Here is a 14,727-nt window from a genome sequence, read left to right on the forward strand (position 1 = left end):
TGTTTATGGTCTGTCTCTACTAGAGGGCAGAATTTTTACCTGTTTTGCTCACTGCCATGCCCCCCAAGGTGGAAGACTGCCTGACACACAGCAGGTGTTAACTATTTGTTAAATGAACAAATGAATGAGTGAATGAGTGATAGCTTCTATGAGTGAAGAGTCTATTAGGACTAGGCACTGCTGCCTTACTCCCACTCTCATACCATTTCACAGAGGAGAAAACTAAGGTTCAGAGAGGAGCAGTCGCTTACCCACCCCATTAGGAGGCGAGGCGGGGCTCAACCCCAGGGCCTTAGCTACTGCTCCCCCCACCCCCAGTTCCAGGACTCACCTCATGCTCTTCCCTTCCCTCAGTTCCGGTCAACCTGATTCCCCACTGCCGTGCCTTTGCCCGAGCTGGTCCCTTGCCGGTCACATGCCCTTCCGTGCTCATCCTCACAGAGCCTGGCTCTCCAGGGGCCCCCAGCCTTGTCGGGGAAGAGAAGGCAGGCTGCCTGTGGTTTATGTCCAGGTAGGAAGGACTTGGAGCCCCAGAAGGTGAGCTGTGGAGGGGTTGGAGCTATCCCACCAGGGAAGAGTCAGGGAAGGCTTCCTGGAGGAGGCGGCACTGGGGCTGGGCTTGAGGATGGACAAGATGTATCTGACAGACAGGTAGGAGGGCGGGAAGGCATTCCAGGCACAGCCTGAGCAAAGGCGCTGAGGTGGGGGAACGCGCACCGTTCAGTGGCACTGCAGCAGTGTCTCTGTTGGGCCTGAGGATGAAACCAGAAATCCTCAAATGCCAGGGTGAGGAGCGTGGATGTTTGGTCTGAGGGCAACAGGGAGCCATGGATGTTCCTGGGCAGAGGCGGGGAGGTGCATCTAGTTGGCGGAAGTAGTTGGACTCCCAGAGCCACCCTTGGACCAGGTCCCAGGGAAGCCAGGGGCCACCCTGACCTCACCACATCAAACTGTGGTTTCTCAACACCCTGCCCAGCCACAGGGGAGCCTGAGGGACAGCCAAGAACGCGGTCAGAGGACAGGAGGGCCCCCACGAGACTGGCCTGTGCCTCTTGCCCTGCGTTTGTGTCCCGCAGCCTGACCAGTGCAGCCAGAGAAGCCATGGCAAGTTCAGCTCCTACAGGTCCAGCAAGGAGGGCATAGGAGAGGCTCCTCCCTCTGAGCCCCCTCCTCTTGATCCTGCTCCTTGTGGTTTCCAAGAAATTCATTTATACTAAAGTGTGAACAGCTTCCATTCCAGGAAGCTACATCTGAGTGGCTTAACCTATGTGGGTGGTAGGGCGCTAACAGTGGAACTTCAGACAGGATGTCAAGCTGGTCAGGAAGGGTGGCGTCACTCCTTTCAGATTTCTAACCCTGGCTTCTGCCATACAGTCGCACACCTCTGAGGCCCCCAGCACCCCGCCCCTGAGACCCACCTCGGCTGGAACAGAGGTCACGGGCCTTTGGGCAACATGAAGCACCTTTATTCTGGAGAGCAAACCCCAAACCGCAAAGCAAGTGGCTGTGGCAGGTCCGGGGTGTTGAAGCATCCTTGGGGACCCCTCAGGCCGGGGTGGACAAGCTGGGGAAGGAAGGGGACGCTCGCTTTTCAAAGCCCCAAACAGAAGTTGCTTCTGATTTGGGGCAACACCTGGGATTCTCCGAGGAGTTTTGATCAGTTTCTTGGGGTGGCGCAATAAAGGACCTCAGCCAGAGAGCCCAGCTTGGGGCCAGTCAGACCTGAGTTAGGTTCAAGTCCTCCTATGTCCAAGGGCAAGACTGGGGCCGGTCTGCGATCAGTGAAGCTCGTCTAGGATTCTGAATGCGGCCCCCAGCCCCCCAAGTCCGTGCCAGGGGCCGGGGCCAAGGCCTCGCCTTGTAGTGCTGGTGCATGGCCGCTCGTGGGCAGCAGGGATCTCGGGGCACAGGACGGCCCCATCGGGTCAGAAGTCCAGCTCTGGCATCAGGGTGTGCTTGGGACGGCTGGGGGGCTCAGGCTCCTCCTCAGAAATGTCCCCCGGGGGCCCCGTCCCGTCCCCGTGCTGGGCCTGCCAGGCTCTCTGCTGGGCCGGCCAGTCCAGGTGTGCCCAGCGGGGGTCGGGCTCCCCGATGACCTCGTCCACCAGGGCCTCCAGGTCGGGCCGGGGCTCCGGCCGCTCCACGAGGATGGGTGCGAAGGGCCCCGACCAGCCAGGGCAGGGGCACGGCCTGCACCACCAGCTCCAGCAGCTCGTCCACGCACGCGTGGGCCCGGGCCACGCTGCCCCTGCCCTCGGCCAGCACGGCCGCCGGCACGTCCCCGAAGCAGCGGGCGTCGGCGAAGGCGGCCTGCAGGGCGTCCACGCTGCGCCGCACCTCGGCCACCTTCTCCTGGGCGCTGGGGGGGCAGGCCCCGCACGCTGGTCTCCAGCGCGTCCACGTTGCCCTGCAGCTCCCGCATCAGGCTGCGGGACAGCACCAGGGTCTCCAGCTCCGCCTGCGGGGGTTGGGAGGGGTGGGGTGGGGTGGGGTGGGGTGGGGTGGGGGTGGGTGGGGGTGGGGCAGGGGAGGACAGGGGAATGGGGAGGGGAGGGGAGGGGAGGGGAGGGGAGGAGGGGAGGGGAGGAGGGGGAGGGGAGGAGGGGAGGAGGGGGAGGGGAGGAGGGGAGGAGGGGGAGGAGGGGGAGGGGAGGAGGGGAGGAGGGGGAGGGGAGGAGGGGGAGGGGAGGAGGGGGGAGAGGAGGGGAGGGGAGGGGAGGGGAGTGGGGAAGGGAGGGGCCTCCGTGTCCCGGATGGACCTCGCCAGGACACACACCACGCCCCCATCCCACCCCCCGCCCAGCTTCCCTCCCCACCCCACACCCCCGCTTCGGTTTCCCCTCGACACTCCAAGCCGCTGACCTCAGCACTTGGTTGAAGCGAGTTAGAGGCCGGCCCCTGGTGGCAACCCTGGGTGGACCTAGGAACCCCTCCCTTCTCCACCCCCCCACCCTCCCCCACCCTCCCCCACCCCCATCTTCCACGCCGCCCTACCTGACTGCAGCGTCGGCGGCCATTCTCCGGGGGCCTCTGGCTCCAGTCCTCCCACAGCTCGTGCACCCTCCCGCGGCGGGCTGGGTGATGGGGGTCGCCCCACATTGCATGTGGTCGATCTGTGGGGACCGGGACCGTGGTAGTCAGAGCTGGAGAACTCGGGGAGAGTTGGGGGGGGGGCCAGGACCCTAAGCCTGGATCTGGCCTCAGCAGGCATGTACGGGGCATCCACTGTATGCAAACCTTCCCCGCCTCTGACCCAGCCTGGCAGATCCGCCCCTTTTCTCCCTTGCCCTTGGCCAGAACCTGCAACCTGTGGTTCCCCTGAAGCTCAGACTCACGACCAGCTTTTGCCCATGCCTGTGCCTCTGCTAGGAACGCTCTCCCCTCCACCCCACCCCCCTGCCTGGTTCACGTCAAGTCTCATTGTAAACATCACCCACTCCAAGAAGCACCCTCCCACACCCACCCCACCCCACCCCCCCACCCCCGCTCCTGGCTGGGTGATCCCTCCTCTGGGTCCCACAGCACCCAGCATGCTCTCCCATCGTGACCTTGATCCCCCTTCTGGACTGTGAGTGTCCTGAGGGGACCACTGTGCCTTCAGTGCCCAGGACAGAGCAGGTATTTGAAGATTAATAGAGGGACTTCCCTGGTGGTCCAGTGGCTAAGACATCGCACTCTTAATGCAGGGGGCCAGGTTCCATCCCTGGTCCGGGAACTAAATCCCTCATGCTGCAATTAAGAGTACACACGCCGCAACTAAAGATCCCGAATGGGGGACACGGGTTCCATCCCTGGTCCAGGAGGATCCCACCTGCCGCGGAGCAACTAAGCCCATGTGCCACAACTATTGAACCTGTGCTCTAGAGACCACGAGCCACAACTATTGAGCCTGTGTGCCACAACTACTGAAGCCTGCGCGCCTAGACCCCATGCTCTGCAACAAAGAGAAGCCACCGTAATGAGAAGCCCGCACACCGCAACGAAGAGTAGCCCCACTGTCCGCAACTAGAGAAAACCCCCACGCAGCAACAAAGACCCAACACAGCCAATAAATAAAATTAAAAAAATAAAAATCCCACGTGCTGCAACAAAGATCCCACGTGCCTCAACTAAGACCCGACACAGCTAAATAAATAAATAAATAAATAAATAAATAAATAAAAAGGTGATTAATAGAAATAAACTGTGGTCCATCCATACAATAGAACACAGTCTGCCCTCTGCATCCGCGGGTTCTGTATCTGCAGATTCAACCAAGATTTGCGGTTGGTTGAATCCGTGGAAGCAGAACCGGTTGATAGAGAGGGCAAAGTGTACTAGGCCATTTTATAGAAGTGACTTGAGCACCCGCGGATTTTGGTATCCGTGGGGGGTCCTGGAACCAATCCCTCGCATATACCGAGGGATGACTGTATTATTTAGCCTTAAAAGGGACGGAAATTCTGACACTACAACATGGATGAACCTTGAGGACACTGCTCAGTGAAATTAGCCCACCCTTGTGCTCACAGGTGCCCTCTGGTGGCCGCTTCAGGAAAGACAGACTGTGGGGTCCAGGATGGGAAATGGAGACCAGGTAGTAATCATCCGGGCTGGGCCCAGGTGGAGGAAGAGGAAGGAGGAGATGTGGGCAGGTTCAGGGTTAGACTTTGAAGGCAGAGCCAAGGTACTGGCTCATATGTCGTATGTTGGAGGAGGAGAAGAGGGAAGTTGAGGGTGACTCCCAGGTTTTGGTCTGAGCCCCTGGAAGGACAGGGCTGCCATCAGTTGAGATGGGGAGAGGGATGCAGGAGGAGCAGGCTGGGGGTGTCAGAACGCAGCAAGCCCAGAAAACAGGAACTGTTAAGTTCCTGTGGAGCACGGAGGGATGCACAATGGGGGAAGAAGCTGGGTTATGAGCTAGAACCTAAAGGCTGGGGAAGATTGATTAGTGATGGGAGAGCCTGGGAAGGTATCTTCACTCTCTTCCCATCCACCTTCACCGCCTACAAATTGCAGTTGCTACTTCCCCTCCTCCACAAAACCCCTTCCTGCCTCCTCAAGCTGAGCCTTGATCCCCATTGAGTGCCTCCAGCCCGGAGGTCCCTCCTCCGCCCCAGCCCTGCACATACACGGTTCTGCCTCCCCCTTCAGACTAGCACGGGGACCAGGTACTCCGTTGGCACTCAATCCATGCATGCAGGTCTGCATCACTGGGCAGGAGAGGGAGGTGGGCGGGGGGCTCTCACCAGCTCCAGAGTTTCCTGCAGCTGGGCCAGCGTGTCCTGAGCGTGGTGTTTCTTCTGCCTCAGTTTCCCCAGAGAGTGCTCATACGCCAGGTGGCGGAGGCGCGCCGACAGGGAACCCAGGCGCACAAAGTAGCCCTGATGTCTCCGCTGCTCTTCCACGGACCCCACTTCCGGGCCCTCAGCCTCCGCCGCCAGCTCCGCTGGAGGTCGGTATGGGGGAGGGGAGTCAGCGTGGCCACACCCGTGGGCTCCCAAGGCGTGTCTATTTCCCCTCTGCACTATCAATTCACTGGACCGTCCCCAAACCCTACGATGTAGGCATGATTATCAGCTCTATTTACAGATGAAGAAAACCAGGGTAAAAATAGGCGAAATCGCACAGGATGCAAGAGGCAGACCCGAGATTCAAACCAGGCACTTGTAACCACTTTACTGACTGCCTAGGTTCAAATTCCGGGTCTCTTTACCTCGATTTTCCTCATCTGTGAATGGAGCTAATAATACTGAAAGAGCCGCTTACAAATCTTAGGCACACAGTAGGTGCTTTAAAAATGGCTCACAGCCTTTCTGCACAGGCGGGAGCACATCTTCATGTTCCTCTAGTGCCGTAAAGCAGGGTTGAGATGTCAGACTGTCTCCAGGGCCAGTGGACTAGATGTAGAACATCAGAGAACGGCAGGGTTTAAGGGAACCATGTAAAAGGGAGGGTGCTAGTCAACCTAAGTTTGTTTTTTTGGTTTTTTTTTTTTTTTCAAGGCAAACTAGAAATCAGGCTTTGTAGGGCAAAATATGATTTTTAAATGCACGTGATGAATTAAACCATTTTAAAGGCACTGCAGGGACTTCCCTGGTGGTCCAGTGGCCAAGACTCTGTGCTCTCAATGCAGGTGGCCCCGGTTTGATCCCTGGTCAGGGAACTAGATCTCACATGCTAAAGGTCCTGCAGGTGGCAATGAAGATCCCGCCTGCGGCTACTAAAGACCCAGTGCAGCCAATTAAATAAGTAAATAAATATATAACTAAAAGGCATCGCACTGACCAAATACTACAATATGGAGGGCCACCAGTTTGAGACCGTGGCCCTCAAGTCTATAAGTCCCATGTTTCCTGCTGACCTGCTGTGTGGCCTTGGGTGAGGCCAGGACCTCTCTGATCTGCAACCTCTAGGGATGGGTAGGAGGATTCAAGGGTGGGTGGGGAGGGCGCCGTGCTTACCGAGCTCCTCCTCAGTCATGGGCAGGAAGTGGTCCACAAGCTCCTCCGACTTGCCCAGTACGACATCCACGGCGTGGCTCATGGATTGTTTCAGGTCCACACTCCAGCGGCGGCCTTGCCGGGCCAGGCCCACCATGCCTGTCATGCCGCTGGCCACCGCATCCTTGGCGGAGGTCACCACCTGGCGGGAGGGGTGCCGTTCCAGGTGCCGTCGGTCTCCAGCTCCCTTCCCCTGCCCCAAGCTCCCTGGGGCTGCGAGGCAAGGGTCCCTGGTCCCTGATTGGGTCTGGGCTGCAATTTCCCCTCTTATAAGATGGAGGAAAATCAAATCTCTTCCTCCGGGGGGTGTTGAAGGGATTCCCAGCACCAGCTGGCCTATATTAAGTGATCAGTAAACACAGGTGTCAATTATTTTCATCTGGCTGGTGTTTTTTGTTTTGTTTTTTTTTCCAGTTGACCAAAGCCAGACTGAGTCCTGGGGTCCAACTGGCCCAGGTGTTCAGGCTGGGTCTGGGAGGAGGCTGCGTTTCTTGGTCCCACCTCCACCCCCTGCAGGCTCCCCCACGATCTGGTGGTGCTGGGTACCGTCTCCGAAGGTTGCTGGAGAAAGGGCAGCTTCTCCTCCAGCTTGTCCAGGCCCCTGCAGGCAAGATCGTTCGCTATGGCCACTGGAGACAGGCAGGGAGAGAGAATCGGGGTGGTGTCGAGGGAGATAGGGACACACAGAGGGACATGGCGGGGGGGATGCTGGAGGGAGAGGCAAAGATAAAAGGAGACACACACATGTAGAGGAAAAGAGAGAAATAGGGAGGGTGGGCATCTGGCTGGCCCCCCACAAGGGGCTAGGGACCCTGAGGGTGTGGGCGGGCCGGCAGGCTGGACCCTACATCTCTGCCCTTCCTGCCTCTGCCCTGCCACCGCTGCTGCCAGCACCAAGGTGACTCCTCACCCATGTCCAGCTCAGATGCCCCGGCGAGCAGGCTCAAGGTCACACAAGCCAGCTAAGGAGGCAGGTGAGGCCCTGGGCTGAGACCCTCAGGTGATCCCCTTCTCAGCCAGATGTGAGGCCAGGGGTCTCTCTGCCCCCTACCCCCACCGCCAGGTTAGACCCCCCTGAGCTGGTCACAGGCTCAGGACAGGCGGAGGCAGGGAGAGAGGGGCAGACAGGGGAGGGAGACTGGACAGGCAAAGGGACCCAAGACACATCAGGCTAGCCAAAGGGAGGAGGACAGTGAGAGACAAGATGGGGACAGAAGGAGGGGACCACAAGGAAACAGCTAAGGGCAGACGGGCAGGTGATCAAACTACAGAGGGACAGGAAAGCAGAGATGGAGGGCAGGAGGGATGCATGTAAAACGGGGGAGCGGGACAGGCAGAGAATGGAGGGGGAGATGGCACAGGCAGAAGGACCACGCGAGGGTGACGCGGGTGGAGGGGGACAGGGAGGTGGACAGGCTAAAGGCACACAGCATCGGTAGGACCGCGGAGGGACACCAGACGCAGGGGGTCTGCTGCAGCGCCTGTCCTGAGAGGGTGGGGCCGCGGGACAAACCGCAGGACATGGGCCGGGGGGACTCACGCTGGGGCTGCAGGTGGCTGAGCAGCGGCTGGGCGTGGCCCAGGGCGCATGAGGTCAGGCCGCACACGCAGTGCTCGGCCAGGCGGCAGGCGGAGCCCAGCAGTGGGTGCCTGTCCTTGGCGGCGCTGTAGGCATCGGAGACCAGGGTGCACGTGGCCCTGACCAGGGGCAGGGCCGCCACGCGCTGCACCACGTTCTGCAGGAAGGGGTGGTGTCAGCGGGGCCCCAGGTGGAGGTAGGGGACTCAGCCACATGCCAGACAGCCCACTCGCCCTCTCTGGGCCAGGAGGAGGGGCAGGGAGGAAGTGCATTGAGCGCAGCTGCGGGCAGGCAATGGCGACCCACAGGGAGGCAGGGCTCCTGTTCTCAACAGCGTACACAGAGCAGGACCGGTTCTGAAGGGATTGGTCTGCTCGAGGGAAGGGCCATTAGTGTCTGGCAAGACCAGTTCTGCTTTGGCCACTTCCAAGCTGTGTGAGCTTGGGCAAGTGGGTGAACTGCTCGGTGCCTCGGTCTTCCTACCTGTTAAGTGGGTTTCTAGGGCTGTGCTGGGGATTCAAGGAGCACAATACGTGAAGTGCTGCTGGGAACAGTGAAAGATGCAGAGTATAGGCGGCTATTATTATTGTTGTTGTTGTTAAGAATACCATGATGGCGGACACAGAAACAGAGAGATACAGGCAGAGACCCAGAGATGAGAGAGGGAGAGAGATGGGCAGAGGCCAGGTAAGCTGGCTGGGAGCATCTAGAGAGACACTCCCTTTCCTGGGCCTCGCTTTGCCCCTCTGGGAAATGGGTAGAATGTGCCTCCCCCAACCACGGTCCCAAATGCCCCCAGAGTAAGGTGCTCAAAGCAAGGAGGGGGGGACCCAGTCTGAAACTGTCCCACGAGGGACTGTCCCCCCACCTTCTCCTGTGCCGAGCTCCATGGGAGGCGCAGCCCCTTACCTGCTGGTCCTGCTCCCACAAGCTGGGCCTGGAGGCCTGAGCCGATTCGTCTTCTGACATGCCTGCTGCAAACAGGGCCACCCTGGGGGGCAGGACAAAGTGAGGGGCTCCTGCCCAGGCCCTGGGTTCTGTCCGGCTGGGCTTGGTGACCTGGGCAAGTCTCATTCCCTCTTGGGGCCTCAGTTTTCTCATCTGTCAATGAGGCAATGATAATACCTACCGTAGAGTGTCCTGGGCAGGAAAAATGTATGCACAGGGCTCTGCACACAGTAGGTGTATACTAGAGACCCTCTGACATGGTGGGGGCACTGTCATGTTTCAAAGCATGGGCTTTGGGGAGAGAGACACCTGAGTTCGAGTCCGGCCATTACCTGCTGGGTGATTTGGGGCAAATGCTTTTACCTGGGTGGGCTTTTTCCTCCTCTGCAAAGCCAGGGAGATCCCTGTTGTCCCTGGCCCGGGGTGGAACCGTGCAGCCCCCAGCAGGGGTGCAGGTGGTTGCCGCAGAATCCCAGTAAAACCCACAGTCCAGTTTGACACACGGGGAAACTGAGGCACGCAGCAGGTCCATGCTGGGTCCAAGGTCACTCAGCTAAGTAGACTCAGAGCGGGAGTTCGACCTCGGACTCCCGGCCTGTAGTTATTCCCCTGTCCCCACCCAGCGCCCTCAGAACCCTAGTCCTCGCCCAACTGGGTCCTGAGCTTTTGCCAACTGGGCCAAGGGTCTCAGCCACCTGCTCAGGCCTGTCACACCCCTCCTCTCCCCAAGCCGCTGGACTCTCGCCCGTCTGCACGCTGGGACCCCGGGCCTGCTGGGCACTCCTGGACGCCGCCCGCGAGGCACTTACCTGGGAGCGGTCCGCTTCAGTCCACAGGTGCCGCCGCAGACCCCAAACTTGCACTCCAGTCTCCGCCCCCAGCCTGCCCCGCCTGCCTAATAGCCACTTGGGGGCGGGGCCTTTGGGGACAGACCAATGGGAAGAGGCCGTGAGGGGGCGTGTCTCGGGCGGGGCTCCAGGCCCCCTCACCCTATCCGAGGGCGCTCAGAGCGCCCCGCGGTTGCCATAGCAACTTGGGGACGCCGGATGCCCAAGGATTGAGCTACATTTCCTTGGCCAAGTTTGGTCACCGGTCGCCCTCACTGCTGTTGCTACAGATCACAGCCCCCCACCGCTTCGCGCAGTGACCTTGGGCAAGTCCTCAAGGTCTTCCTTTCTACTTGTTAAAAGCTGCCGGTTAACTAAGCCAGGAGACAGGCCGGCCTGTTCCCTTGGATGTCCATTTTACAGATGAGCAAAGTGAGGATCAGAATGCTTAAACTAGGGAATTCCCTGGCGGTCCAGTGGTTAGGACTCCGCGCTCTCAATGCTGAGGGGCCCCGGGTTCAATCCCTGATCAGGGAAATAAGATCCCACAAGCCACACAGCACTGCTAAATAAATAAATAAACAAATAAAATGCTTAAATCACATGCCCTGGGGCGCCTAGTGATCGAGGAATCTGATTCAAACCCGACTCTGCCAGACTCTAGAAACCTGGCTTTCATCTCCACGCCTCACATGACCACCAACGTGGGCGTGGCCCTGCTTCCAGGGAGCTGCAAAAACCGAGCGAGCCCCCAAACATCCCAGGGTCCCCCCAATCTGACCTCTAGCTCTACCATGCCCGACATTCTGTTGCAGGTAGCCCTGAGGTTCTGGAGCTGTGAAAAGACAGCCCCCTGGGCCTCTGCCCATCTGTTGAGCCCCGCCCAGCCTGCCCACGCTTGCCCTGCGTGGCTGCCTCCCTGGTTATCACAGGCCAGTGTACAAAAATGTTTGGAGCTCTGAAGCAATCTGGTTTAATTTAAACCTTCCCCAGGACACAAGCTCTGGCAGGAATCCACTGGTAAAACGATACCTTGGGCAATGGTCAGGGTTTTATTTCCAGTTAAGTCCAGGGATGGGGCGGGGGGGAGGGGCAGTCACGGCCATCAGATCCCAATTGCTGTCCGTTTGGGATTTCATGGTGTGCTTCTCCTTTCCTTCTGCTTCTTCCCAGAGACCTAGGAATTCGACTTGGGAGAATGCAAGGAACACAGCGAATACAACCAATTCCCTTCAACTGTCATTTATTAACCCCTCCTGGTCTGACCCCAAATCGAGTGATGCTGGGTAAAAGGGAACCCAGCCCCAGGCCCTACACTCAGAGAACTCCCCAAACTGGGGGAAACTGAGCCAGACTGAGACAACCCCAGTGTGGCCAGGGAAGGCAGGAGGAGCCGGAGACCAAGAGATCTGGGAAATAGAGGAAAGAGATTTCTCAGCTTGATCAAAGGCAATGAGGCAGGAAGAGCCCAAGCTTTGTCTGGGGTAACGTGGGCAAAACACGTTCCAGCAACTGCGGGAAGCCCAGTGTCACCCTTAGAAGGTGGGATTCTTTGCTAAGTGGGGTGTGGCTTCCTGTCAAGCCTTGCCTCTGCATCCCCAGCCCCGCCTCAGGCTTCAAGGGGACCTGGCCACTGCCAGGAGCGTTTGGCCCTTCAAGGCTTTAGGGCCAGCACAGCGTGTGTCATTGCGGAAGAACATCTTGTCTTCGTTGGCCACCAGCCACCGATAGAGGTCGTGCAGTTTCTGATCGCAGAACCAGGGGTTACCTGAGAGATCAAAGCCATCCTTCATGTTCCCGGCAGCCTTCCCCAAGGATGTCCAGAGCCCCTCGGGCACAGTGGTTAGCAAGTTGTTGGAGAGGTCCAGCATGTCCAGCTTTTGCATACCTCGGAAGGCACCAGCTGCCACCGTGGCCAGGCTGTTGTTGTTCAGGAAGAGGTAGCACAGTTTTGGCTGGGGCACCAGAAGGCCCTCTCCAAGCTCCTGCAATCTATTGCCCTCGAGGTGCAGTCGTTCTAACTTCAAGGGGCCCCTCAGAAGGTCAGGGGGCAACGTCTGCAGCTGGTTATTGCCAAGGTCAAGGATGAGCAGGTCGGTGAAATTGGCCAGCATCCCAGGGGGCAGCGTCTGGAGCTGGTTCCCAGACAGGTCCAGATGCTGCAGGGCTTTCAACCCAAACAGCCATGAGGCCTCCAGAACTTTCAGCTGGTTTTCCTTCAGCACCAGGGTTTGGAGGGCGGCCGAGACCCGGAAGAGGCCCGGGGGCAGCCGGGTCAGGGCGTTGCGGGTCAGATCGAGCACCTTTAGCCGAGGCACAGGCAGCAGGAACTTGGCGGAGAGGTCCTCCAGCTGGTTGCTGGAAAGATGCAGTTGCTGGAGGTTAGGGACGCCCAGGAGGGTGTCGTCAGGCAGCTGAGTCAGGTTAAAGAACTCCACGGCCAGGTAGATGGTGTCTGCTGGGAGGGAGTGAGGCAGCTTGGCAGGTGGCTGGCAGGAGACGGAGCTGCCATTGCTCGAGTGGGACACAATGCAGGCGTCTGCATTTGGGGTGACCCCCTGGGCTGAGACCACAAATAGCAGCAGCGGGAAGAGGATTCTAGAAAGATGGGAGTCCCAGCCTGCTGGGCTGCAGGCAGTGACAGAAAGTGCTTAATAAATCAAAATAAAGATATTATACACCCAGCAAGGTGAAAACAGACCCAGAATTTGCCTGCGTCTTCTGATCTCTACTCTCACCACCCTGGAGCGTGTCACCTCATTGCTGGCCTGATCTAGTGCAGTCAATGTCTCCTCCTCTCCAGGCTTCCACCCTCACCACCCACCACAGCTGCAAGAAGTAGCTCCTGTTCCAGGAAGAATTCTAATTCTATGAAACCTGACTTTCTTAGTCTGACCCCTACATGCGACCCTTCCCCACTGACAGCCCAGCCCCAATGGGCTATTAATTATTCGCAGTCCAACCTACTAATTTCTTTGGCTCTCACTTGTTTTCTGGGTCATTTCTTATTTCCCTGGCTCTGCGTTTTGAAGGCAGAGCCCACGAACTCTTATTCATCCTGCAAAACCCCAGCTCCAATGCCCCTCTTTTCACAAAGCGTTCTCTGATCCTCCCAAGCAGAACTCTCAATTTCCCCCTCTGGACTCCTCCTTCTTCTGTCTAGCCCTATCTAGGTCATCTGCGTTCAGGCCCATCTTGCTCCGAAGTGCTAGGGTGCAACCTAGGGCTCCAGATACAAATGGGACTCTGAGCATGAAAAGTACATCCTGCTTTGCATAGGGTACTGGAACCCTTCCAGGGCTGGGGCTTCTTCTCCTCCCAGTTCCACCAGCAGTGATGCCCTAGCCCAGCAGCACTAGAGACCCCCTTGGTTACTGCAGCCTGTGGACCACCTGGGGCTTCTGCAGCGAGTGTGTGTATGGGAGTGTGTCTGTCCATAGTTAGAGCCTGAGTGTCAGTCTGTTCCAGCCTGCAGGCCTATGTCTGGCCCTGTAGCTTCAGTGGGTCCGACAGAATGTCCATATTTCTCTGCGCTGCCTGGTATCCAGGCCTGCCCAGGGTGGGCGGGGTGGGGACCTACCTCTGTTTTCGCTCCAGGCTCCAAGAGGACATGGCGGCCTCTCTCTTTTCCATCCAGATTCCCTTGGTCCGGCAAGGTGGCCTTATACCTGCCTGGGCTGGGGACAGGGGCACCAACCATAGGGAAGTCTCCACCCACATCCTGTTCCTGTTAGGGCCCGGACCTGAGCCAGGCAGGGGAAGGGGAGTGGTCAGGATTGCAAAATTGCTTCCTGGCAGGGGGAGGACAGCAGGGGGGCTGCCCTCCCCCCTTCTTGACCCTGTTTCTACCTAGTTTTTCTGTCCCCTGAGTCCTGCTTTTGGGGAAGGGGTACTGTCAACTACACATTGGCACTCGCCATGGGCACTTGCCATCTACCTCTACAAGGATTAAGTCCTGTGCTGCTGCAGCTGCTACTTTTCAATACCCCCCGAAAGGAGTTCAGGGTGGAGAGCTGAAATGAGGCTCTTTGCGTTCTGGGAAAAACTGGCAGAACAGGTCTTCAGACAGTTAGATGTTTTCAGGAGCCTATTTCATGAGCCCAATTCTTATATTTCCTCATATTTAGAAAAACACTAAAATCCTTCATGGTGATGACGACTCCTCATGACTTCTGCTAAAAAACCTTTGAACCCTTCTGCTAAAATATATATATATGCTGGATTGCATGTATTCCCCCTTCACAAAAATCACAAATATACTGACCTTCCCCCCCCCCCAACCCCACCTCTTTGGAGCATTTTCTCAGAACTATCAGGGATGCTGTCTCCCAGGCTGCAGTCCTCATTTTGCCCCAAATAAAACTTAACTTGCAGCTCTCATGTTGTGCTTTTTTTTTAAAAGTCAATAGTACCCAAAAGTCTCTGAGGCTGTCTCCACTTCCCCCAACCTAGGAGTCAAGGGTCAAGTTTGCAAGGCGACAGTCTGTCCTGGGGGGTGGGGACAGCTCTTTGAACCAAGAGGCACTATTTACAAAACATTTGAGCAACCAGGAAGTTCAGTGAAGAGAACAACAACAACAACAAAAACGTGTCTTAAATTCATGACAAGTTCTTGTGTTTTTCTTTTAATAAAATAATTTTTAAAAATAGAATTCAAAAGCAAGCTATGCCAAAAGTCTCCAGAGTCTTTGAACAATGGTCTGGGAGGGACTAAACCTGCTTCTGAATTCCGGCTCTGCTGTGACTACTTTGCATTGTGAACTTGGGCAAGAGGCTTAACTTTTCTTGGCCGCTGTTTCCCCATCTGTGAAGTTGAACTCAGTCTCCGAGGGCCCCTTCGGTTCTTTCTTTCTTCAGCTGAAGCTGATGTGCTATTTGTTTTGGATCCCCC

General features: G+C 57.6%; 1 protein-coding gene across 1 annotated transcript; it reads right to left on the bottom strand.

Annotated features, from left to right (window-relative positions):
- Positions 1-1,627: 1,627 nt before the first annotated feature.
- On the bottom strand, positions 1,628-13,544 carry PLIN5 (perilipin 5). The gene is given in 11 exon segments (XM_057709129.1): positions 1,628-2,165; positions 2,167-2,367; positions 2,369-2,458; positions 2,995-3,080; positions 3,083-3,113; positions 5,229-5,428; positions 6,444-6,624; positions 7,029-7,111; positions 8,023-8,218; positions 8,971-9,052; positions 13,417-13,544. Coding segments are annotated over 11 exon segments (1,443 nt in total). The 5' UTR covers positions 13,470-13,544; the 3' UTR covers positions 1,628-1,925.
- Between the last annotated feature and the right edge of the window lie 1,183 nt (positions 13,545-14,727).

The sequence above is a fragment of the Hippopotamus amphibius genome, chromosome 15 (genome assembly GCF_030028045.1).
Source record: "Hippopotamus amphibius kiboko isolate mHipAmp2 chromosome 15, mHipAmp2.hap2, whole genome shotgun sequence".
Classification (NCBI taxonomy): domain Eukaryota; kingdom Metazoa; phylum Chordata; class Mammalia; order Artiodactyla; family Hippopotamidae; genus Hippopotamus; species Hippopotamus amphibius.